Genomic DNA, 25,285 nt, shown 5'->3' with positions numbered 1-25,285 from the left:
ACACAAAAAAAATGTTTCCGCTCTAATATGACAATATATCATCCACACCTACTGAGATATATATATATAGAAAGAGAAAAATAAGAAGTAAAAGATACAATATATAATTTGGTAGAAAAATAAAAGAGGTATAAAACAAAAAATAATTGAAATTGAGATGTAAGAGAATTTGTAGTTTGAATTAATAAATGAAAACTCATACAATAATCATATAAAACCTCCCTTTGAACACTTCATCAAGGCTCCATCTCTCATTTTCTCTCTCACTGTCAGAGTATGTGAGAGTAGGAAATAATTAAAGCTTGATAATTAATGAAGGAGGTTGATCTAACTTACAATTTTTAAAGCGGATCCCATTTTCTTGTCTTTATGCATGTTAGGTTTTTCCAAAGTTTTCTAATTGTGCTTATGACAATCTTGAGAGGATGGTTTGCTGAAATGGGTACATGAGTTGAGCTATCATTATTTCTTGTATTGGAAACATACCTTACTTGTGCTCAGGATACCACAAAAGTGGGTTGCTTTATTTCTATCCATGGCCAACGAAAAAATTAGATAGTTAGGTGTTAATTTTCATAGAAATTGCATGATTCATGGGTCTATATATGTGGACCCCTTCCCTCCCTTTTTCTTTTCTAGAGTTCATGATTCTTTTTCTATCTTTATTGATAGGCATACATATATTCAGCATTTCAGCTGAAAAGTCTTCTATTCTTTTTCAATAGTTGGCCATTTCTTATTGAACAGCAGCATGCAACTTCACTATCAGAATTCAATTCCCTATTGCAATGAAAAACTGCCAAAATTGAATAGGTGTGTGTCAAGGACAAGGAAAGTGAGATTTTAGGAAATGGAGCTAAGATGTGGTCAATGGGAATAGTTAGGGGAAAAGTCATTTTTCTCTCATCTCAAGTACACGAATTTTCGATCTTATATAGCAGAGTTTCTCTACGATTCTTTCGCACACAATTATACATCATTAATTTTTGTAACTAATGGTGAATTTAAATAAAATTAACTCATTAAATTAAATAGTATATGGTAATTTATTGACTATAGAGGCGGTATAAATAATCTAAATTCACATTTTCACATATATGCTTTAATTTTTTTTGCAAGGTCTCATAGTGATCCATGTGCATTAATACCTTATTTTCTCCCCCACAAAAGGACATGTCATTTCACATTCATTTGTTACACATTGTCTTCGGTGAAAGATGCTTATTCTAGAGGAACCACATTGGCCGGTAAGGATGATGAGTTTGCACTTGCAAGTAATTGGGGAGGGGGGGTTGTGTGTACATTTCAAGCTGACTCATATGCATTTGTTCCCATATGATTTTGGGGGTTGAAATGGAAGCACCCTATCACTTTTAATAGCAATGATCATTGACCTTGTAGCATAAAACAGAAACGATCAAGATAGATACAGATGAACCACACAGTGCTTGCATGTGAGCAGAAACAAAAGTTTTCAACCAACCTATTGTTTAATTTAGTTGGGAGGGTTAGTTGATTATAACTTGTCTAAAAAGGTGTTAATTTCAAGTCACAATATGATGACGTCGCCAATTGAAATCTTTGGTCCCAAAACTGTTTTTCATTTACAGTCGCATGCACTAATAAAATTTTGACATGCATGTTAATTAAAAACTACTGTACTATCTAAATTTGCAGGTGTCCCCTCATAATTTTTAAATTGGCATATATGCATAATGAAATTTTATTAGTAGGATCGGAGAAAAAAAATGAGACATTGTTCATAGACAGAAAATATTGGTCCCAAGTTACAGTTGGTTCAAGAGTCAAAGCTTCCCTTATTTGATAGAGAAAAAAGCTGAAGCATATACAGCAAATGCTACCATTGGACTCGGTAAATTGGTAATATAAGACAATTAGGCTGAAAAGAGTTGCTCAGAAACCCATTTGGCTAAGATTTTATTTAGTTTATTTTACATTAATTTTTAATATTGTTGTGTTAGGGTTAAAAATGTTTTTAATCCTTGAAAAATACGGATGAATCGAATCTGGATCATTCAAAATTATTTTTCATAGCTTTTGTTCCCAACATTATTGAAATAAGTGAAGTTAGTCATTGTCCTACTTTTTGTGTATTGACGGCGATTTTTAAGGGCCTCAATTATATACTTTAGTTTTAATTTCTTAATATATACCGGTATGGATAGCCTAAATGGTACTTGATAGATCAAAATTTCCTAAGTCTTGGGTTCAAATCACACTGTTATTTATATACCAAAAAATATACAAATATATGATTTTTTTTGTCAAAATGAGATCTTGTTAAGTTGGAAATATGTTTTCATTGGTAAGCCCAAATGATGGTGGGCTTTTAAAAAAGCCTATAAACTGTCAGCCTCCAATAAGTCTCATGGAGTTTGATGATTAGGGCACTATGACCATAAATAGAGTCTTTTTATTTTTCTGATCAAACCAACCATGAATCGTTTTCAACAAAAAAAAATCCGTAGCCTTTGGGCTAGGCCTCTCTGTACCTCTTTGGCAATGACATGTTCAGTTTCGATAAAAGAAAATTAAAAACAATAAATACTGACAAAAAAAATAAAAGTTTTACATTTTTTTGTTGATATACGACTATATTTCAGTGGAAAAAAAAATTTGTGTAGAAATTTTTGACATTAATAATTATCATTTTTTACTATTATAATCTTATATATCTTTCTATTATACCCTTATCAATTAGTAATTCTTAAATACAAGAGTAAAATACACTCACCCCTCAAGATTTGTGAGAATAACACTTAGCTTCATTCTTATCCAAAATATGCACTCCACCCCAATAATAATCTCACAATTACACTTAACTCAATTCTTCTCTAAATTCTACACTCCACCCCACCCCCTTTAACACCATCCAAAAGATGCTAAATCAAAATTAATTAATTTAAATATAAATACATTACATTATCTTCTAACTAAATAATAAATATACTTTTTTAAAAAAAAAAAAGTAGCACGAGATAATCATTGCTCATTCAAGTAAACAAATCCTTGTTATTTGGAGGGCAGCACAAATGATTTACAATAAAGCATGTTCTGGCCTTCTTGGTGTAATTCCAAATTCATAGAACTAGAACATTTCTTAAACGAGAACAACTTCTGTTTTACTTCTTCCGGATCTGAGTTACGTAGCTTCCAGCTAAGTTTGAAATCATCCTCTTCAAGGCAACAACATTTTCCATCACAAATTTAACAAAACTTAACTCAATGTCAGAACCATCAAAACTCAAAAACTTTACCACTAAGTTTACTAAAAAAATTTGTCAATAAGTTTACTAAACTTTCAAAATATAATTGTGTTATGACGATATGTGATTACCTTAGTTATTAGGTTGTATGAGCACTTAAGCACATGACATTTTAAGTTCTAAAATATAAGTTGTTTAAGGTTATACACAGGTATTAAGAACTCATCATTTGATAAATATTTTGACTGAAATACTCCATATTTAAATTTGAGTTATATTAGAGAGAAAAATATTTTGACCATAATAAACATCAAGTTTAATTATTATTTTTTATTTGGAGGTATTTAAAATATTTTATAAATATTTAGAATATTTACAAAATTATAGTATAATTATTATTTGGTTAGAGGATAATGTAATTTATTTATCATTTATATTTTAAATAATTAATTTGAGTTAAAGAAATATTCCGTTAGCATCTTTTGGATGGTGTTAAAGGGGTGAGGTGGAGTGAAGATTTCAGAGAAGAATTGAGCTAAATGTAATTATGAGATTATTATTGGGGTGGAGTGTATATTTTGGATAAGAATGGAGTTAAGTGTTATTCTCACAAACCTTGAGGGGGTGAGTGTATTTTACTCTAAATACAATGTAATCAACGACAATAAATACCGGAGAAAGCAAGAAGCTTAAAAGTAACTCTTAACAAGGAATGAAACTATTAAACTTTCGAAACGATTTATTTATAATTATTTTTCCACGGACGGTGCATATTGTTAGGTCCTTTAGAAGGATCTCTCTTGGATGTGACGGTGGAACACAACAAAATGTGTCGGTTGTTGTCCCTGAGGTCACGACGGAGCTCCAGGTTCCAGGGCGAGGGGATACCTGCAGAAGATACTCTTACGCCCAAGTCAGAGCAAGTGTTGGGAGAGAATCTCAGTAATTCAGTTAGAACTCAAGTGTAAGTGCTAATAATTAATAGCTTGTTATGAAAATGAACGATAAAATTTGTATTTATAGGCTCGGAGCTCATGGTATTTGTCTTGAAAAGTGTGAGGAAGGTCCTTTAAGTTGAACTTTCGAGCGAGCAAATGGCCTATGGTCGTTCTGCCTTAGCTCATTGTTTACGGGCAAACGCTGACCGAGTCATTTAGTCCGCCTTATACCAAATACTTTTATGCATGCCTTAAGATGTCTTCATGTCGGGTGGCTTAGGAGTTGGCCGGAACAGTTGCCTCTACCCTGGATAAATCTTCTTCCTCTTCCACTACCTATGCCTCTACCCCTTTCTCTAACATTTTCGAAATATGATCTTGAGAAGCCTTCATTGAATGCTCCTCTAGTGCTGAACTTCTGATAATCTATTGTTCATTCACCAACAAAGAACTTTGCAATTCATCAAGGTAGGGTGCATTACAAACATCAGCATTATAAAATACTTAGTGGGATTCATGTTGATAACTAAATGAAGAAGGAACAGCGAGATGAGATATAATTTATGCCAAATTTTAAATTTAAAGTCATCATTACAAACGTCAACATTATAAAATAATCACCAAACTAAAACAAAAGGAGTTGAATTGAACTCTAAGAAAGCCATCTGCACATGCCCATTTCCCAAAGAAACAAGTTAATGGCCTTAATCAAGCATATGGCTCTTGAAAACTCAGTGAGTTAGAACATAATTCAGCTATGACCATTTAATGCACCATAGATATAAAGTCATTGTACAAGAAAACAAAAAGGACTCTCAATCATTACATTTTGCAAGATAAATTTGGTATCTGAAATCTACACTTTGACAACTCTTAAAACACATAGAGTTCAGCCAATTCCTCCAAAGACTCAGAACCAAGCTTAGGATCTGCATTTTCTAGCATCCACAATAGATGATCAAAGAGAACCACCTCACAGTTGACCACCAAAACATTTTCATCACTATCATTTTGCTTTGACTTGTTGATCAGAGCATTTAGAAGAGGGTGATTCAGGTACTTGGAGCTGATCACATACCGTTTCCTTGTGCTCCCAACAAATATTGTTTCACAATGTTCATCTTCTTGCATTATGCCATGTCCTGCCCACAAGTCTTCCTTGGTAGATTTGGACCTCAAGCTACTATATGATGAAGATCTTCCAAGTTGCCTTGACAAGCTCTTGCACTTTCTCAGTAATAGATTGATCTTCTTCATGCTTTTTCTTTCTTGTTTTTTGGGGTTGAGATTCAGGGAAGGAAAGGATCAGAGAGAGGAAAAACCAATGAATAAGAAAATGAAAAGAGAGGAGAAAGAGGCTTAAAATACACTCAGAAAAAGTGTTAAGGTACTTTTAAAGAGAGTGAGAGAGGTGAGGTGGGTGCAAAGTCATTGTTTTCCGGTGCTAGAAGTGTGGGGTCAATTTGCAACCAAACATTTTTAGTGACACAAACAAGTCATCTTTTGGATGATACATTTGAGGGCAGAGTGGTTTTAACTTACACTCACAACAGACAGACTGCAGACACAAACTGAATTGCTCTTGTCACTCATCACTGACCAGGTCAGGCATTCAAGTAGAGAGCCCATTGTTTCTCTGAACCAATTTGATTCTGGCCAAGGACTTGAACCCCACTACTCATGCCCATGCCACCCAGAAAGGAAGAGCTTATTTTAAAAAAGAATAAAGAAAATGTGCAATGTGTGTTTGGTTTTCCGTTAGTGAAATTTCATGATCAATCACTCATAGAGTAAAATAAATTATGGATAGTAAAAATTATATATATTTGGGAGTCCTTTTGGACACTTGATTTCTAACCAAAAATTGATTGTGATTGAAGCTAGAGGTTACTGTTAAAAAAAGCTGCAAAACTAATGGCATTATCTTGTGATAAAAATTAGAATTTTATTTTTTTAAAAATGAGTTGAATGTTTAAAGGTGTATTTTCAGGGCTAGACTTCACATTTTGGATAAATAGAATGTTAGTTTTTAAATTTCAAAATTCTTATTCTATAATAATTATCAATTAATTTTGTTTAAATTTTATTTATTATATATTTGTATTGAATTTGATGTGGTTTCATAATCATTTGTGGTTTTTTAACTTGTTGCACAAGTTTAAGTATTTTTCTGTGTACTTTTAAATTTTAATGATGTGTGTGGATCCTCATGGGAACCCATGGGAGGTGAGAAATGAAGATGAGAGAAAAAATCACTCTGGAATAGGGGATGGAGACAGTTATAGATGAAGGAAGCGGGGAAGCATTCCCTTCCCCCGCTCTACCCCATTGCCATCTCTAACTCACATCTCTCTTTTTGGAACTACTGTTTTTACCAAACACAACTTAACACTTTTTTTTGTATTAGTTAATTTTGGGAAGAGAGTTAGAGTGGAAATAGTTATAGGGGAGAGAAGTCTCTAATCTTATTTGGTAGAAGAGAGTGAGATATGGAAGAGAGAAAGATAGGTGGGTCCCACCACATTTTGCGGTCTCCTTCATTTGAATAGAGAGTGTAAAATTAATTTTTTTGAATTATGTCACCCATTCCAAGGGCTAATACATTTAAAATTCAAGAATTTCAACAAACAATTGAAAATTTCAACCAACACTCAAAAACTGAACAAATTTGGGCTTGAGAAAGTTTGATTAAAGCTCCACTTCATCATATAATGAAACTCGGAAAAATTAATTTTTTTGAATTCCGTCACCCATTCCAAGGGCTAATACCTTTAAAATTCAAGAATTTTGACTAAAAATTGAAAAATTCCACAAACACTCAGAAATTTGCAAAAATTTTAGCTTGAGAAAATTTGGTTAAAGCACTCCTTCATTATATGATAAAACTTGTAAAATTTAATTTTTTTTGGAATTCGTCACTTATTCCATGGGCATTTAGCTTTAAAACTAGATAAATTCGAACAAAAATTGAAAATTTTCACCAACACTCTAACATTTGCACAAATTTAGCTTGAGAAAGTTTGGTTAAATTTCTCCTTCATCATATTATGAAACGTGGGGAATTTAATTATTTTCGGATTTCGTCACTCATTTCATGGGCTAACACCTTTAAATCAAAAGAATTACGGCTAAAAACAAAAACAACTACACCGATACTAAATAAATTCATAATTTTAATCCTGAGTAAAACCTAGTTAAAGCCTCCCTCTTTATACCATGAAACTCAAAAAATTTAAATTTTTTAGATTTCGCAACTAAATCCATAGGTTAACCTTTAAAACTCATGAATTTCGACAAAAATTGAAAATTTGCACCTACACTAAAAATTTTGCCCATATTTTACGTTGAGAAAGTTTGGTTAAGGCTCCTCTTAATCATATGACGAAACTCAGAAAATTTAGTTTTTTTTTTTAATTTTGTCACACATTCCAAGGGCTAATACATTTAAAATTCAAGAATTTCGACAAACAACTGAAAATTTCAACCAACACTCTAAAATATGAACAAATATGGGCTTGAAAAAGTTTGGTTAAAGCTCCCCTTCATCATATAATGAAACTCGGAAAAATTAATTTTTTTAAATTATGTCACCCATTCCAAGGGCTAATTCAGAAATTTGCACAAATTTTAACTTGAGAAAATTTAGTTAAAGCACCCCTTCATTATATGATCAAACTTGTAAAATTTAATTTTTTTGGAATTCGTCACTTATTCCATGGGCATTTAGCTTTAAAACTCAAGAATTTCGAACAAAAATTGAAAATTTTCACAACACTCTAACATTTTCACAAATTTAGCATGAGAAATTTTGGTTAAAGTTCTCCTTCATCATATTATGAAACGTGAGGAATTTAATTATTTTCGGATTTCGTCACTCATTCCATGGGCTAACACTTTTAAATGAGAAGAATTACAGCTAAAAACAAAAAAAAACTACACCGATACTAAATAATTTCATAATATTAATCCTGAGTAAAACCTAGTTAAAGTCTCCCTTCTTTATACCTTGGAACTCAAAAAATTTAATTTTTTTAGATTTCGCAACTAAATCAATGGGCCCTTTAAAACTCATGAATTTCGACAAAAATTGAAAATTTGCACTTACACTAAAAAAATTGCCCATATTTTACGTTGAGAAAGTTTGGTTAAGGCTCCCCTTAATCATACAACGAAACTCAGAAAATTTAATTTTTTTGGAATTCTGTCACTCATTCTAAGGGCTAATACATTTAAAATTCAAGAATTTCGACAAAAAATTGAAAATTTTAACCAACACTCAAAAATTTGAACAAATTTTGGCATGAGAAAGTTTGGTTAAAGCTCTCCTTCATCATATAATGAAACTATGAAAAATTAATTTTTTTGAATTCTGTCACTCATTTCAAGGGACAATACCTTTAAAATTCAAGAATTTCGACTAAAAATTGGGAATTTCCACCAACACTGAGAAATTTGCACAAATTTTATCCACTGTTATCTTACTTATTCATAAATATTTATATTTTTATGATAAAATGTTATTTTACACAAAAATAATATTTTATTTTTTCATTTTCTATTCAACCAAATAAGAGAATAGAGAATTCACTTACTATCATATCAAAACAACGGAACCCAAAACAACCTATAAAATATACATTTTTTCTCACATCTTTCTCTCTACTCATATTTTTTTCTTTCTCTCTTATTTTTTCCTCTTGTGATTTTTCATTTTGGTTTTGTCCTTTTCATTTCCTTGGAACATGATTAAGTTTATGCAGACATTTACAAATCAAGGCTGGTTACACTATTCTCGGCACCTAGTCTTTTGCTTTTGGGGTACAAGGAACATAGTCATATATCAAGCTCTTAACAACATACATGTTTGACTTCATTTCAGCTATGCACAAACTATTAAGAACTTTACATGACAGGACAAATAATTCAAGATAACATTTGAGATAAGATGAGTCATTATTCTGACAACTATCTGAAAATTTATATTTTCAGAAAGATATGTTATTTCCTTGCTCTAAATATCTAGATGGTTTCATCAAAAAGAGAAAAACGGGGCCCCTCAATTACACCTAGATGTGCCATGGAGTTAATGACCCACAGGAATGGAACCTTGATTAGGTGCTTCGTCTTATATGGATGATCCTTAAAGTTATGCACGTAACTATTTCTCCCCAAACATCTCCCTTTGTTCCTTTCAGACGTGAGCAATTGGGTGCATCTTGCACAAGTTGATGCACCAAGTGCAATTGCTCAAGTTGCATTTACAACTCACCAAAGGGAACACTTAACACTGAATTTTGTCTGCTTTTGAAACCTAAGAATGGTTGTTTGTCTCTACCATTTTTCGCAATTTAATTTAAGATTTTTTTTATTTAAACTATATGTATCAATAGACAATTTTGTCCGAGTTTGATAGAATCACCATGTGCGACAAAACTCATTCACAAATGTATTTATTTGTACTCGATAGTAAAAGTATCTACAACTAATAGCCGTGAGACTAATTCATAGTCCCACAGTCAGCACACTAGCGATTTGAGCTGATTAAAGAGTTTTTCCATTCATAAGAATTAAAAATCGAATCTATAACCACTTGTTTAAGAGATAAAGTATTAAACCATTATGCAAACTTATATAGTTAGTTAAAAATATTTCTCTACGACATTATTTGAGACAATATAATGAATATATACAATGTAGAAATCTAATAACATGTAAAGCTCAGCCTTAGTTACTCCAACTTTGAACCAAGACTTAGGGCTTTTGATTCATTAATATCTACATTTTATTTCTCTATCAACAAACAATGGTGCACTTTCATAAACATCACATCAGCATCCTTTGTAGTATTTGAATGACAACCAAATAGGTATCGCTTGTTAGAATCATCCAACATCACTCCCTTTCTGGTCCTTCAAAAAAGTGTAACAATTCACAATTGATTTGAATTGAAATCAATATTTATTTTCAAAGGGAATCAATATTGATGGTACTGCCTGGCATATATATTCTAACATGTGATCAGGAAGGGGGAGGGGGAAGGTCCACTAGGAAGAAAAAATGCAGAAAGCCTCACACTCCGAAATTTATTAGGGTTATAATGGACATTTTCTTTCTTAATTGCAGTTTTGGTACTCTAATTGTAACTATGAGTGATTTCAGTTCTCCAATTATATTCTATGCAGATTAAATCTCTCAACTATTTTATTAATGTAAATCAAGTCCTTTTATCATTATCATTCTACTTAAAACTCTTTTTTTCTCTGAGAAAATCTTCACAAATTGATTAATAAATATCATTGGTTCACCTACTGTGTTGCACGGGTACGGGTACGGTACCCGGTACGGGTACGGTATTGGGTACGCGGTACGCGATTTTTGAAAAAACAAGGGTACGGATACGTTAGATATATGTATATTTTTTAAATATAATATATAATAAAATATACATAATATTTAAATATAAATAAATTATGCAAAAAAAAAACAAAACGTCGTCGTTTTGAGCCAGGAAAAAAAAATATAAAGGCCAAAACGATGTCGTTTTGAGCCAGGAAAAAAAAATAAAGAAAAAGGCAAAACGTCATCGTTTTGAGCCAGGAACCATTTTTTTTTTGAACGGGTACGCGGCCAAAACAGCCGTACCCATGCATCACATTTCACCTATGATGCATATAAAGTTACCTACATTTGTGATTTAGACAACCCTTTTATGGTGTCAAAGCTCAGTGGCAATTTTGATTGTCATTTGCAAGATGGCCACTGGTTTGTCATAGACAGCGATTTTGGTTCAAAGACAATGAAAATCTTAAAGCTTCCAAGATCTCATCCTTATAATTATTTTTTTCCTTCTTTGCTGAACTACAAATATTTTATGACGTTGAAGCTAAGCTGAAATGAACTTTAATTATTTATTACATGCTTAAACGGGATTAGCTGGCGGATGGGTCCTTTTATCTGCTCGTCATCATCAACAATAGTCACTTGTGACGAGGATCCTGCTAAATATATGATATAGTTTCCTTACTTCTCCAAGAAGAATGTTGTTAATCAAGATTCATACTTTAATTTAGTAACCAACTACCAAAATATCTCATGCAACACATGTTAGTTTATTAAAATGTAATCAAATTGATAATATCATGAGAAATAATTTTAATTGTAGAAAACTGTTTATAACAATCATTTCCATGATGATTTACAAATATCTTATTATATTTAATGTTGATTAAAAATCAACTGTTGGATTTAAGAAAAAAAAAGTCACTAATGGTTTCGTTTGATTTAATATATAAACTCATGGGAATACATACATGTTATATCATCAAATAACATCACTTTATGAGAAGAAATAGTATAATGTGACTTCATGGGAATAAAGAATCAGGGCTCTAATTTAATAAATTAAGGAGTGGATAAGTAGAAAGGTAATTCAAGAGGGAAGTTAGTTATCAAGTTGAAAAATTGATTTTATAATGTGGGAGACTCTAAAGAAGAATATCATGCAGGAACCTCATCAGTAAAATTTACCAAAACTCCTTCACATGTTTCAAATATTGCAGCAATTTTCATAAACCAGTGAAATCTGGATAATTTGATGCTAGGCCTTCCATAATTGATTAAAGGCTAAAGCTCCAAAATCATTTCTAGGATGAAGCTATAAATCCTAGCTTATGCAACAGACTTAGAGCCTATTTGGATGCGGAACAAAGAGCACTCATTGGAGCTTATCTAGTGCTTTTTCTAGTAGATAAGCCCAATAATTGTCATTAATCCGTATCCAAACGGCAAACAGGATCATAATCAATTGTGGATTTTACAATGGATTTCACAGCACTACCGTATATAAATCACTTCATATAAATGTGTCCAAACACGAATCAGTTCGCTTTCAAGTTTCAACTCACTATTATCATAATCAAGTTTAACAAAATCAACTACAATCACAAATCACAATCAATTCTGATAAAGTTATCCAAACAAGCACTAAATTAAACATTATCTGATGATGCCAAATGAAAAAAACAAGGTGCATGTAAAGAAGCTGCTCGTGTTTAGATTGGAGTGTAATGACACGGCATGTATATCTTGCATATATTTGTTATATTTTAAAATTTAGTCCAATGGGGGGAGGGGGGGGGGGGGGGGAGAGACTTTTCATATATAAATATTCAAGCAAATTTTATGCATTGCACTAAAAAATTAACCTTTTTTCACTAAAAAATACAATGCCTCTTCCAGATCATAATCAGCAATTGGCTGAGAAAATTTGGGGACCTGTAGTCATATATTGTTTCAACTCTTCACTGGCTCCTAACAGGGAGCATTTGTCCCTATAACAAAACAATGCTTATGCAAACTATAACCAGCAATTGGCTGAAAATTTTCCTGACCTTAGTCATAAATTACATCTCAATTTCTCCACTGACTCTCAGCTGGGAGCTGTAAGTTCTGCTAAACATTGAATCGAAACAACATGACATCACCTTCTTGTACAATGTAATCTTTACCTTCAGATCTCAACTGCAAACAACATATTTCAGTAAAATTAGAATGATGGCACACGAGAAAAGGAAATGATTTCCTGTTTATGAATTTGTAGAGGTCCAGCAGGGGAAGGGAAATGAATATTCATTCACAACATAATTACAGCATACATGGATTATTTAAGGAACCAAGCTCTTCCTAGTTCCTACCCACTACTATCAACCCCTTATGTACAAATAATCATGAAGCAGTAGCCATGTAATCCCTTGTTTGGATAGGGGATTTAATTGAGGGAATGTATTTGTTGAGAATTTCAAATTTCTGAAACCAAAAAGAATTTGTTTGCATATCAAATAAGAGAATTTTAAAAATACCAGGTAATTTTATAGGATAATTTCCTAACTCAAGATAAAGGATTTTCACCCTTTTAGAACAAATTCTAAAAATACCTCCTCTCAACTCTCCTCTCTCCCCCCTCAACCTATTAAATACTCTTCATCCAACTTTTAAAATATTTATCCAAACAAAATTGTTCGAAAATGACAATTAATTAAAATACATCAATTTAAGTTGTCAGTTTTTGAATTGATTTATCCAAATACTTGATTTATATATAAATATATATTCAAACAGTTCCAACCTCATAGGTATAACTGTGGCAGAGTATTGAATAGCCTAACTGATATGCCAGCAATGTACCAGTTTATTGTTATAAGACACAAAAACGGGAGAAAACATAAGGATAAGTTCTTGATAAAACCAATGAATTTAGGTCATATTGACAAAAAATTAAAAAATAGATGAGCATTCATCTAAATCACATTTTATAATCCGGTGCTTATAGAAACCAATATAGGAAACAAATAGAAGTCAATAAAAGGGTATGCATTTTACTAAGGCTAACATGATATACATGAATATAAAAGAAAACCTACTTTACTGGGAGGAACATGAAATAAGCAACTTACAACTCCTTTCTCTCGTGCTGCAGCTAATGAACCAGCAGCAACAAAATCATCATAAGACACCTAATTAAAAACAACATTTTTAATGAAGGTTAATGAATGCAGCATGCAAACTTTGACATGCTTAAAATAAACACAACAGCATGCAAAATTACAAATAAAAATAAATAAATTGTCAGGGTGTACTTGATTCAGTTGCCCAAATACAGCAAGAATCAGCTCTTTGTCTATCTTAGTGTGTATCTATAAATCAGAATAAAGAATGCAGAAAACCAATTCTAGAAAATTTAATACAAAACTCTAACATATCAAAACTTGCTATCAACAGTAAGAAAATATGAGTTTCCATGCAAGAAAATTGGAAAGCAGTCAAATCACAATCTGTATGAGAATCAAAATGCAAGAAATTAACAAGCTGAGAGAAGATGGGCTTCAATCAAGACATCTTTCATCCCTTTTGTCATGTAAAATAGACTTCTGGATAGGTTTTCATGGAGTCCTCTCTTTTATTCACTTTATTTTATCTTTACTTAACTTTCATGGCCAGCCACATACAAATGTGGAACATGTCATTAAACAGAAGACTAGATAATAAGAGTAACTTAAGAGATAACTGGTACAATACTAGAAACTAGAATCTACTTACATCTACAAATATGATGCTTAGGTTCAACAGAATTTACCGAAAGTAGTACTAAAAGCCAGGAGTTCTGCAAATACTCATAATTTTACTATTGAAGTTTACCATGTATATAGTCTACCCCCCCCCCCCACATCTAGAATATGGAATATCAAAATCACCTCTTAACCTTTTTCTGTTTTGTTTACAATGCTAACAATACTTTCTAAGCATGTGCTGCAGTGTTGTTAATCGCGGATCACGGAAAATTGCGGAAAGCCAAAAATCCGCTATTTCAAGCCTTCATAGCGGAATAGCACAAAGCCCTCAGAACGCTACGCTATAGCGCCGCTATTTGACAACACTGATATGCTGTCATATATATAAACAGGAGTTCAAAATTATATCCTTGATGCTTACTGTCTCTGCTCGAATGAAACCCTTCTCGAAGTCAGAGTGAATCACTCCAGCAGCTTGAGGTGCCGTCATTCCTAGACAACAGAAGATTTAAAATTTAGAAGAGTAATCCAATCTAACTTTAATCTTTATATTATTCATAATTCAGTTTGGTCAATCACTCAGGTTACTTACTCCATAACAAAATAAAGGAGCATAAGATAATCTAAACACAGGCATTTGTCAACAATAGGAAAAATATATCTCTACATTGCATGTCCAAAGATAAGACTGGCAACATTTTAATAGCTATTATTTGTCAAATTAATAGCTAGGATTTGTCAAATTAAATGAACATGGTTCTCAGAAAAGGATGAAATCCAGTCAAAGTATTGTGCAATGAGTAAGTCTCATCCAGAGAGTAAGCTAACCTGCAAGTATCGTCCATGCTTTTGTTTCCTGAGTTCATATTACGAAAACAAATCAGTTCTGAATAATGAATCAAGTGCTGCAAGCTACTAATTTACCGGTGCATATATGCTTTACAGGATATGCCAAACTGCAACGCTCGCTAAAACTTTTCAAGCTTTTCCTCTTACCTTCTCACCAGACGTAAAATAAGTTCGCAGCCCCAAAAGGCTATAGGTTGCCCTGATTAGGTTACCAAGACCACTTTCACTAACACCAAGAGAGTTCAGATATTCTTTTCTTTCTTCCGTAGCTAGTTCAGTTAGCTCTGCCTCAACCTGCAAGGACACGTTAACCCATCTTACATGACTCTCCATGGACACAATAACAAGAATGTCAATAATTGTTCTTTCAGTATAGAGAGATTATAATCTTACTTTAGGTCCTGTTTGGTTTAAGAAAAAGGTTTCAATTTCCAATCCCAATTTTCAGTTTTAACTACAAAAATGTCAGCTTGTTTTTTGTTTGTATCCTATTTTAAAGTTTTGCATAGGAAACAATGAAAATCGTAAAATGTTCTTTTCATTGTTTGCTGTACAAGATTTTGATAACAAAAAACTACCTCAAAATAATGTAGCATTTTTGTAATTAAAACTGAAAACAGGAAATGAAGATAAAAAATGGAAATGAAAACTAAATAGGTTCTTAGCCTTTCTTTCTCTCCATCCCAGAGAAAAAACCCGCCCCAATTTCTCTTCTTTCCAATTTATTTCTACCTACTTTCTTTCACCATTCTTTTTTCATATCCAAACAAAGTGTGTATATATATATACCTGTGCTGAAACTGTTACGATTCCTGACTGCAGCTCAGATGCAACATTGGTGACATCATTGACATAATTATTTTTTGCAGGATCAGCTAGATCAGATTCTGCAACATTTGCCACATATATAATGGGTTTCATTGTGAGCAAGCAGAGGTGCTTCACAGCATCCCTTTCAGAATCAGTTAAGGTCACAGATCGTGCAGGTTTTCCATCCAAGAGTGCCACGCGAATCTTCTCCAGTGCAGACTTTTCTGCCTCTTCCTAAAATCAAGAATTTCAAAATCAAGCGGAATGATGTATTCTAACTAATAAAAACAAAGACCAATGAAAGGTGGAAATATTTAAAGAATATAACCTTGACTCTTTGTGAATCCTTCGGCTTGCCCTTCTTTAGTTTATCCAGTCTTTTCTCAATCTGCATTTCTAGGAAAGAGGAAAATCTTAGTTCTATCGAGCGATTTTGTCATAGAAATACATAGCAAGTTTTGCGCATAAACAGATAGACTGCAAAAAACTTGAAGGCATTGGTCACAGTAAAAAGAAAGGAAAAAATACAATTACTCCATCCAAATTAGCACAATAAATATGATTGAACTCATTAATGTGTCGCCAATTCCATTTGGAACAATAATAACATATTCAAAGGAAACAAAGGCAGTAAACTTGTGTAGCATGGAAGTTAGTAACCTGACCTGGTCCAAGTCACAGAAAACAAGCTCCAAGTTGATAACATCAATATCAGACTTGGGGTCAACTTTCCCATTCACATGAATAATGTCATTGTCATCAAAACATCGTACAACCTAATGTATAATCAATAGATCCATTTCAATACTAAATCAGATAATGGAGTAAAAACAACCCTGTACGTTTAAGCACAATAATTTCAGAACTCCAAGTTCTGATTAACAATATGTAGATAGCTACTGATTTGGTGCATAATAAGGGAAGACATGGAACAAAAATAACAGAAGTAATGATGAAAGAAAAATGATGACAAGGAAACACCTGAAGTATAGAGTCCACCTCACGAATATGTGACAAAAACTTATTACCCAGACCCTGTAACAGTTGAAGTTAGAATAGGGAATCAAAGAATGTATTTGCAATTTTCTACAACAATAAATAAATTGATAAAAAAAAGTGCGTGTTGACAACCAAACTAAAGAAGGTGAAAAGAAATTATGAAAACCTCGCCTTGACTTGCACCCTTGACAAGCCCAGCTATATCTACAAACTCTATGGACGCTGGAACCACTCGCTGAGATTTACTGAGATCAGAGAGCACATGGAGACGAGAATCTGGAACAGCAACAATCCCCACATTTGGCTCTATTGTACAAAATGGAAAATTAGCAGCTTGAGCCTTTCCATTTTCAACCTAGAAATAAAAGACCAATATCAATTAAATTTCAATATATTATTATAGCATTGGGAACTAGGGCAATATGCACAAAAAACATCAATACAACAATCAGCCAAAAAGTTTAGCAGAAATTAAAGAAACTAAACAATAAAAAAAATCCTCACAAAATTTTGCTAGTCAATTGATTATATTAAGGCATATAAATGTATTCCAAGCATAATGCCAATTTAACAATGACTTTTTTAAAAAAAGTAGTCATGCAAGGTTCATATTTCTCCACAACTATTGCTTAGAGGAAATATAAGTATGGATCCTGCGCCTCTGGTAGATTATCCATTACGTAAAACAACAAACCCAAATAAATTGTCATTACAAAAACCAGAAATTTCAAATCTCATAACATTTACTCTGCTTTTTAGTATGTTTCAGTAAGTTTCGAAATACAAGTCACCCCATCACAAGTAAGAAAGCCTCTTGGTGTATAAGGAAGACATTATGCGTTTAGATTCAACTTCAGCCCACCTGTAAGAATCTGTCTTTATTTTATCATAAATGAATGTGGCAACCTAAACTCGAGCCCATAAGTTTTAGTGATCTACCATAGCACCTGAATAAATATGTAAACGAAATAACAGCATTGCGTGAAGCACCAAGACTTGTGTCAGTTTACAGGACTATTTAATGTGCTCAAAAAGGACAAAAATCTAAAAATCTATAATATTCAAGAGGCAGCATGCATGGGAGTTAAGTATGTTAGAAATATAATATAACCATTCATGTATCCTTTACCCAACAGCTTAAGCTTTGGGGATAATTGGTTCATGACATGGTATCAGGCTTCTGTAACCAAGTGGGCCTAGAATTTGATCCTTATTACCCCATAATTCTAGTAAAAATTTGAATTTCAGCACACGGTAGGTGAGCCTATGCATTGTCCATGCTTCAAGCCCAAGTGGGCTCTTGCACGAGGGGGCGTGATAGAAATACAATATAGATCATTCATGTCTCATTTACCCAACAGCTTAAGCTTTTGGGATAATTGGTTCATGACATGATATCAGAGCTTCTATAACCAAGTGGTCTAGACTAGAGTTTGATACCTGTTGCCCCCATTATTCCGATAAAAAGTTGAGTTTCAGCACATAGTAGGTGAGTTGTGGGCCTGTACGTTGTCCACGCTTCAAATCAAGCCCAAGTGGGCTCTTGCGTGAGGGGTAAGGGGGCGTGTTAGGGGGCGTGTTAGAAATATAATAGAACCATTCATGAGTCCTTTACCCAACAGCTTTTGGATAATTGGTTTATGACAATGTGTATAACTTAGCAGCAAGAACTGGAGTTTTGTTGAAGGCTAAAAGCCTTATGAAAGCAATAATGCATATTGCAAGAGAGAGTGATTAAGAGAAATGGTGTATGGGTTGTACACCTGATCTCTTATGTATAGCCTGACTACAATCAAACAATAGAGTATCAAGGAGAGGATAATTAGGAGTGTGATGTATGATGGCAATTTTTTCAACTCAAAAAAAAATTGAGTAAACAATGAAAGTGCAAAATTGAAAGTAAATTTTAACCAAGGAAGCAACAACAACCACTCCCTCAAAATATTCCCAAGGAGCAACTAAGGGCAAAATTGAAAGTAAATTTTAACCATGGCACATTCAAAGAGTTTCAAAAACAATGAAGCAACAACAACCACTCCCTCAAAATCAATATAAAACAAGGATAGCTCAAACCATAAAGGAAACAATCAAAGCATTGCATCACAGAGCATACCAAAACTAAAGTTTAATTTTGCAAATTAAAAACAACCATTCAATTCCAAAGCTGAAGAACAGATAGAACAAAGACCCATCATTTCAAGCAATACCCAGATGCCAAAAAAACAACATCATTCTCATTTGGGACCAATAACACCCACATAATTTACACACACAAGCAAAGTCAGAGAGAGTGGCTTACCACAGCATTGAAGAGTGTGGACTTGCCAACGTTGGGGAGACCAACGATACCAGCCCTGAGGCTCATGCTTATCTTGGACGATGAAGAAGAAGAGAAAGAGAACCTTGGCTGAACCCCATAACGGTGAGGAGAGTGTATGGTGAAAAGAGTGTGGTTTCTGAAGAGTGTTGACTTCAATGGATGAACGAAACTGGGAACCATGTGAAGGTGATAGCAAGCTACTCTTGCCATTGGTAGCAGGAACAGACAGGGATTCAGAAAGACAGAGTGTTATCTCCAGAAAACATTTTCAATGCGGTTCTATTCCATGCCCCCCGTTTGTGATTAGGTTATGTGCTATGATATGATAAGCCTCAGCTAGTAACTTTCAATTTTAGTTATTGTTTTTATATTTTGGGTTAAATTAATTATTTTTTCATATGAATTATACAAAAATACTTTGTAAGTAGTTCATTCAATTAAGAATAAACGGTCACCGCATGATAGCTTAAGTGTGTGTTTGGATCAGTGTTAGCAGAATTGGATCTGACCAGAATTGGATCTGGTAAACGTGAGTTTGAGTGACGTGATTTATGTTTGGATACATTATCAGAAACGTGATTCTTCTAAGAGAATTCCGTTTGGATAACTTTGATTAGAATTGATTTTGATTGTATGATGACCAAAATGGGTATGAATATTATAATGAATATGAATTAATTTATTAATTTACTTTCACTAAATTAATAATGATATATAATACACTATTAGAAAAATTATTAATTTTATTTCACTAAATAAATGAATATTAAAATTTAATTTCATTCAACCACCATTGTTTTTAAAATTTTGTATTAATATAATGATTTGAATCATATTTAATAAGAAAAAAATAAAAAATTAGCCTTGTACGGTTGGGCACTTGGGCCACTCAGCCCAACACCACAATCTAATTTAACACTAACCCTAAGTTTGTCCCAAAAAAAAACAATAACCCTAAGTTAATAATGCACACACAGTCAATGAGAGGATATATGCAGCCGCCGCACGCAGAGAATAAGGACGGAGGATAGAAGGAAAAAAAAACATAGGTGAGATGACAAACAGTGAAGATCGAAAGCAGAAGAGGAAGTTATGTAGCTTTTCTTTTCTCCAAGTCCTTTCTCTTCTAAAATCATCCCCACATGTCAAGAGTCCAAGGTGCAAGAAGAAAGGGGTATAAACGGAATAAAAAATCAGATGGAACCCAGATCTGGAGAGAATCGCGTCTCTATGACGGAGAAGCAACCCAGAGCATCATCAATGAGATCCGCATCTGGTTGCTAAAATCGATTCCAAAATAGAGCATCCAAACATCAATTTTTGTTGAAGATCCACGTTTGCTCATCCAAACGTGATTTTGGAGGTGTGTGACGCGCAACCAAACACACACTAAGTGGTAAGAGCTGGGAGACATATGGATTGGGTAGGGGAGGTCAAGAAATCGATTCCTGGCGAATGCAATTTATCTTTCCGATATAAAAAAAAATTAAGAATAAACGATTAGCATATATATGAATTATACATCTGAATCAAAAATAAAAAATGATTTCTGAAAAAATAAGGCTCTAGCTCTTTTTTTTCATGAGAGTTTTTGTTTGATTTGAAATGGTGTCCCTAAATAACCATTTCCATGTCTACATTTATCAATCCACATGTTTTTTCGTTTTTTTTTAATATGTATTTTCATTTAACATAGTCATCATTCACTTTCTAAAATCAAGTTTGCTCCATGTTAAGTCAAATTAACCCCAATACGAGACCTTTGAACCCTAATCTCAAACTCGAGATAGAGAAGGAGAAATTGTAGAGCTTGCGTTGGTGAGAAGGATAAGCTGAAGAGTTGGGGTTTGCGATAAGGAGAAGGTGCAAAGTTTCGAGTCGTACGCCACCAATAACGTGTAACGTCACCATTGCACTACCCTCCACCAAGCCACTGCCACTTCCACCACCACCACCCTCCACCCCTGCCATTGTCACCTCCACATCCACCACCATCTTCACCTCGCCCCATCGTCGTCGTTGTCGCTACCACCACCATCATTGTCACCAGATAACACCCACCTTCATCGTCATTACCACCACCTCTATCGTTGTTTCCCTTGTAACCCTCTGATTTCTCGATGGTTAAAATCGTAATATTGAACAAATTATAAAGATAATTAACGGTAGCAGAAATTTGAATCAGAAAAAAATTTCATTAAAAGATAGAAAAAGTGAAATAATCCAAAACCTCAAGAAAAATAATGAAACTGGGTCATCCCTCCCGAGTCAACACACTGGAAGAAACTTCAAGGACGATAATGACCCTAGAACAATAAGGAAATAAAGTTGGTTTAGAGTTACATACTCAACTCCAAATGACCAACTAAAGATCTAAGACATTTAAGAAGCCATACATATAACAACCATCCGAACAAGGAGCGCATATGCTCGTCCCTCGAACGCACCTCAATCGTCTCTAATGGCGCTCCCAATGAAAGGTCCATCTCGAACAAGGCTTCCCCAACGACTTAGCACTCCATCTCAACGTTGACTACATTCATTTGTGGCAGTAAGCGCCCATGCAACATACAATAAAGCACGCAAAGGTCAAATTCAAATATGATGTCAAAAAGGATTTCAAATATGATAACGTGTTAAATAACATAATTCAATATCAAATGTACGAACATGTTAAAATAATATCAAGAAAGTAAACAATCATCTATAAAATGTGTTAAGGGTTAATCTAGGCTATATGCACGTTAAGGTCCATCCCCCCGTCAACAAAATATCCGGATATCAAACACCAAACCATAAAGAAGGCGGGACAAACACGACTCCTCATAAAATCTTAAAATAATTTAAAGAGCAAATTAAACTCCACTACCTTTAACTTTGCTAATACGACACTAACGTCATTCTTCTCTAAATTATACACTCCACTCAACACCTTTTAACTTTTGCAATGGAATATCAAAATCCATCATAAAATGTGTGGCAAAGAAAGTAGAGATGAAATTATTGTCAAATTTTGTAGGGGGATGTTTTTTGTCACAGATATTATCATTAATTTAAATCTGTCTATTTAATCTCATCAGCAATATAAATAAAATTTAACAAGTATTTAAAATTAGAGATAAGTCTTAGACACAAAAATAAAATCCATCGCTAATATTGACATTTTTACGACAAAGTTGTATGTTTGTAAAGCAGTGACGAAATTGATTATAAAAAAATCCTCTATAATACCTGTCACTAATTTCGTTCATGAAATGATTTTAGATAGATATTTTGTGACGAATTATATCTGTCGCAAAAGTTGAGAGATGTACAAAGCAAATAACAAAACATCAAATAAAAAAAAACCTTAATCCCCGTATCAAATATTTTTCAATGATTTCGAATATTAAGTATCAATTAGATTCATCATTATATACCAACAAGAACTAGCACAATTAGTTGATATAGTTGAATTTTTTAACTATCTAATTTAGGCTTTGATTTTTAAATCTCGATGATATTAGTCTCATAACTATTGACGGTGAAAATACTATATATTTTCAAATAAAAGAGGTAGATGTCGTAAAGTAACTTTAATATTAAATAATTTATGAATAATTAATATTTTTGACTTATTAAAATATTGTTTTATAATTAATTGAATTGACGTAGTGGTTCAATGCTTGATCTCTTAAGTACGTAATTTAGAGTTTCATTCTCATCTTCTTGTGAATGGAAAAAACCTTTTTGACGGCCCTATGCCCGTGAGCCTCCTTCAAAATGAGTTGTTTACTAACAGAATTTTTACTAAAAGTAGTGGGAATTAGATGCTTTTTTTTACAGCAGTGAGATAAATTGCACGCTTCAGAAGTCGATCCGTGGACTTTCCCCTCCTCCACCCATATATCTTCAGCTCTTACCACTTGAGTTATCATTAAGGGGCTCAATGATATATGGAAAGTGAGAGAACTTATTTGAGCTTATCTGAAAGCATAAACTCTTATTCCAGGGTTTGAGAAAGCTTATGCAAACAACTTATGGTTGACCATAAGCTGTTTTGGGCTTATTTTCATAGCTACTCAGGATAGCTTATAAAAAAAAGTTTATGCTTATATATAGCTTATTTCCGATTTATTTCAATAAAAATTTAAAAATAGCTTAATCAAATAATTAAGCTGTGTTTCCAAAAGGGATAAATTTGATCGTTGCCTGCTCTTGGAAACTCATCATTAATTATTTTAAATCAAATTGATAGTTTTAGCCTTTAGGCGCAGAAACGCGCGGGAGAAAGAATATGCGATGAAGAAAGTGGGTAGTGACCAGTGAGTAGAAGATCCAAGTCATTTTCGCTGATCTCATCTGTAATGTATCTCATCATGATATGACACAAGAGAGTGCTTGTTTTTTGGGTTACACACGGAAGAAAACAATAAATTGCCTCTAGTCTCCAGTCTCCACTAAATACTAATAATAATAGAATGGAAAAAAAAATCAATGATAATAATAATACAATATAATCATGATCATAATAATAATACTATAATTTAGGTAGCGTTTGGTGACAGAACGGAACAGGACAGAGCAGAACGTGACAGAACATGATGGAACAGGACAATAATGTTCTATGAGTTGTGTTTGATAACTCCAAGTCAATAGAACAGAACCATGATTTTAATTACATATATAACCCTGCATGTTTAATATTTAATTGAGGAAAACAAATTGAACTCAATTGAACATTTTGCATAGAAACCGTTTGTTATTGCTTACTTCATGAAATAATCACTTAAAATAATCACTTATATATTGTTTAAGTTGTTTTAGTATGCTATTGAAAAAAGCAGAAACCTAATTATCTATTTAAGTTATTTTAAGTTCGTTTATTTAGATTAAAAATATTGATTTTTAACTATAATTTTTTAAGAGATTTTGAGAAAAGCATAAGTTGATTCGTGTTCGACTACTCTAATTAAAATCATTTTTTTTATCTCCCCTCATCTATCATCATAGATTTTCATTATAAGCTAAAGTAACTGTTTCAAATAATTTGTTTTCAGCTTCAGCTAAAACAAACACAAAAAGTGATTTTTTCTAAAATAAGTTGAATTAAACGCATTCTAATTGACTCGTTTATCATTGCTTACAAAAACTTATTTTACTTTTGAAAAAATAATTAATTTTATTTTAATTAAGTTGATTTGTGTTTGATTACTCTAATTAAAATCACTTTTTTTTATGTCCTCTCATCTATCATCATAGGTTTTCATGATAAGCTAAAGTAATTGTTTCAAATAATCTGTTTTCAGCTTCAGCTGAAACAAACACAAAAAGTGATATTTGATTAAAAAAATGATTTTTCTTATTTTAAAAGTGATTGTTTTTTATTAAAAAAGTGATTTTTTATTTTAAAAGTGATTTTTTTGATTAAAAATTGATTTTTTCCAAAATAAGTTGAATCAAACGCACTTTTATTGGCTCGTTTATCATTGCTTACAAAAAGTGATTTTACTTTTGAAAAAAATAATTGATTTTATTTTAAGTGGTTTTTTTTTAAAAGTGGATTTTTATTTAACTTTGTCTACAAATATAATAAGTGCTTTCAATTTTATAAGTGATTTTAAATTGTTTAGATACATAAAATTTCAAATATAAATTAGGGGTATTTTTGAACTTGCAAAAGTTTTAAGAGAGTGTTTCGTTCCGTTCCCTTCCGTTCCACCATTTTACAGGGAACCAAAGTGTCCCGTTCCTGAAGCCTTTTGTCCCGTTCCGTGCCATTTTAAAAACACGACAAACACAGAACGGAACTCATGTGTCATGTTCCGTTCTCTTCCTACATGTCTACCAAACGCTACCTTAACTAACATTCACTAACACTGTAAAAGATTTGTATCCGGTATCCAAAAAAAATATATCTTGGAACTTATCTTTTTTTAATATTTTTTCTTCTCTATTTATTATAATTTAGCAAACTATAGTGAATGTTGATTTCATATTTTTGAACCGTCAGTGTGTATTAATTTATAATTATAATATTAGTTTATTAATTATATGTGTAGTGATTTGCTTCAATAAAATTATTATGTAGTGAAT

General features: G+C 32.8%; 2 protein-coding genes across 2 annotated transcripts; both read right to left on the bottom strand.

Annotated features, from left to right (window-relative positions):
- Positions 1-4,810: 4,810 nt before the first annotated feature.
- Positions 4,811-5,674, bottom strand: LOC130748275 (auxin-responsive protein SAUR78). Its single transcript, XM_057601458.1, has one exon. The coding sequence runs from the start codon at positions 5,420-5,422 to the stop codon at positions 5,039-5,041; it is 384 nt and encodes a 127-aa protein (XP_057457441.1). The 5' UTR covers positions 5,423-5,674; the 3' UTR covers positions 4,811-5,038.
- A 6,656-nt stretch (positions 5,675-12,330) lies between these two features.
- LOC130748574 (uncharacterized) lies at positions 12,331-19,529 on the bottom strand. The gene is made up of 11 exons (XM_057601799.1): positions 19,190-19,529; positions 17,057-17,245; positions 16,873-16,926; positions 16,557-16,667; positions 16,220-16,279; positions 15,871-16,125; positions 15,229-15,375; positions 15,061-15,088; positions 14,654-14,724; positions 13,618-13,677; positions 12,331-12,685 (listed from the first exon to the last, which is right to left on the bottom strand). Exons 1-11 carry the CDS (start codon positions 19,418-19,420, stop codon positions 12,617-12,619), a joined length of 1,275 nt encoding a protein of 424 aa, XP_057457782.1. The 5' UTR covers positions 19,421-19,529; the 3' UTR covers positions 12,331-12,616.
- Between the last annotated feature and the right edge of the window lie 5,756 nt (positions 19,530-25,285).

The sequence above is a fragment of the Lotus japonicus genome, chromosome 3 (assembly GCF_012489685.1).
Source record: "Lotus japonicus ecotype B-129 chromosome 3, LjGifu_v1.2".
NCBI lineage: Eukaryota > Viridiplantae > Streptophyta > Magnoliopsida > Fabales > Fabaceae > Lotus > Lotus japonicus.
Note: the sequence above shows the minus strand (reverse complement) of the source record. Positions and strands in the feature narration are given on the sequence as shown.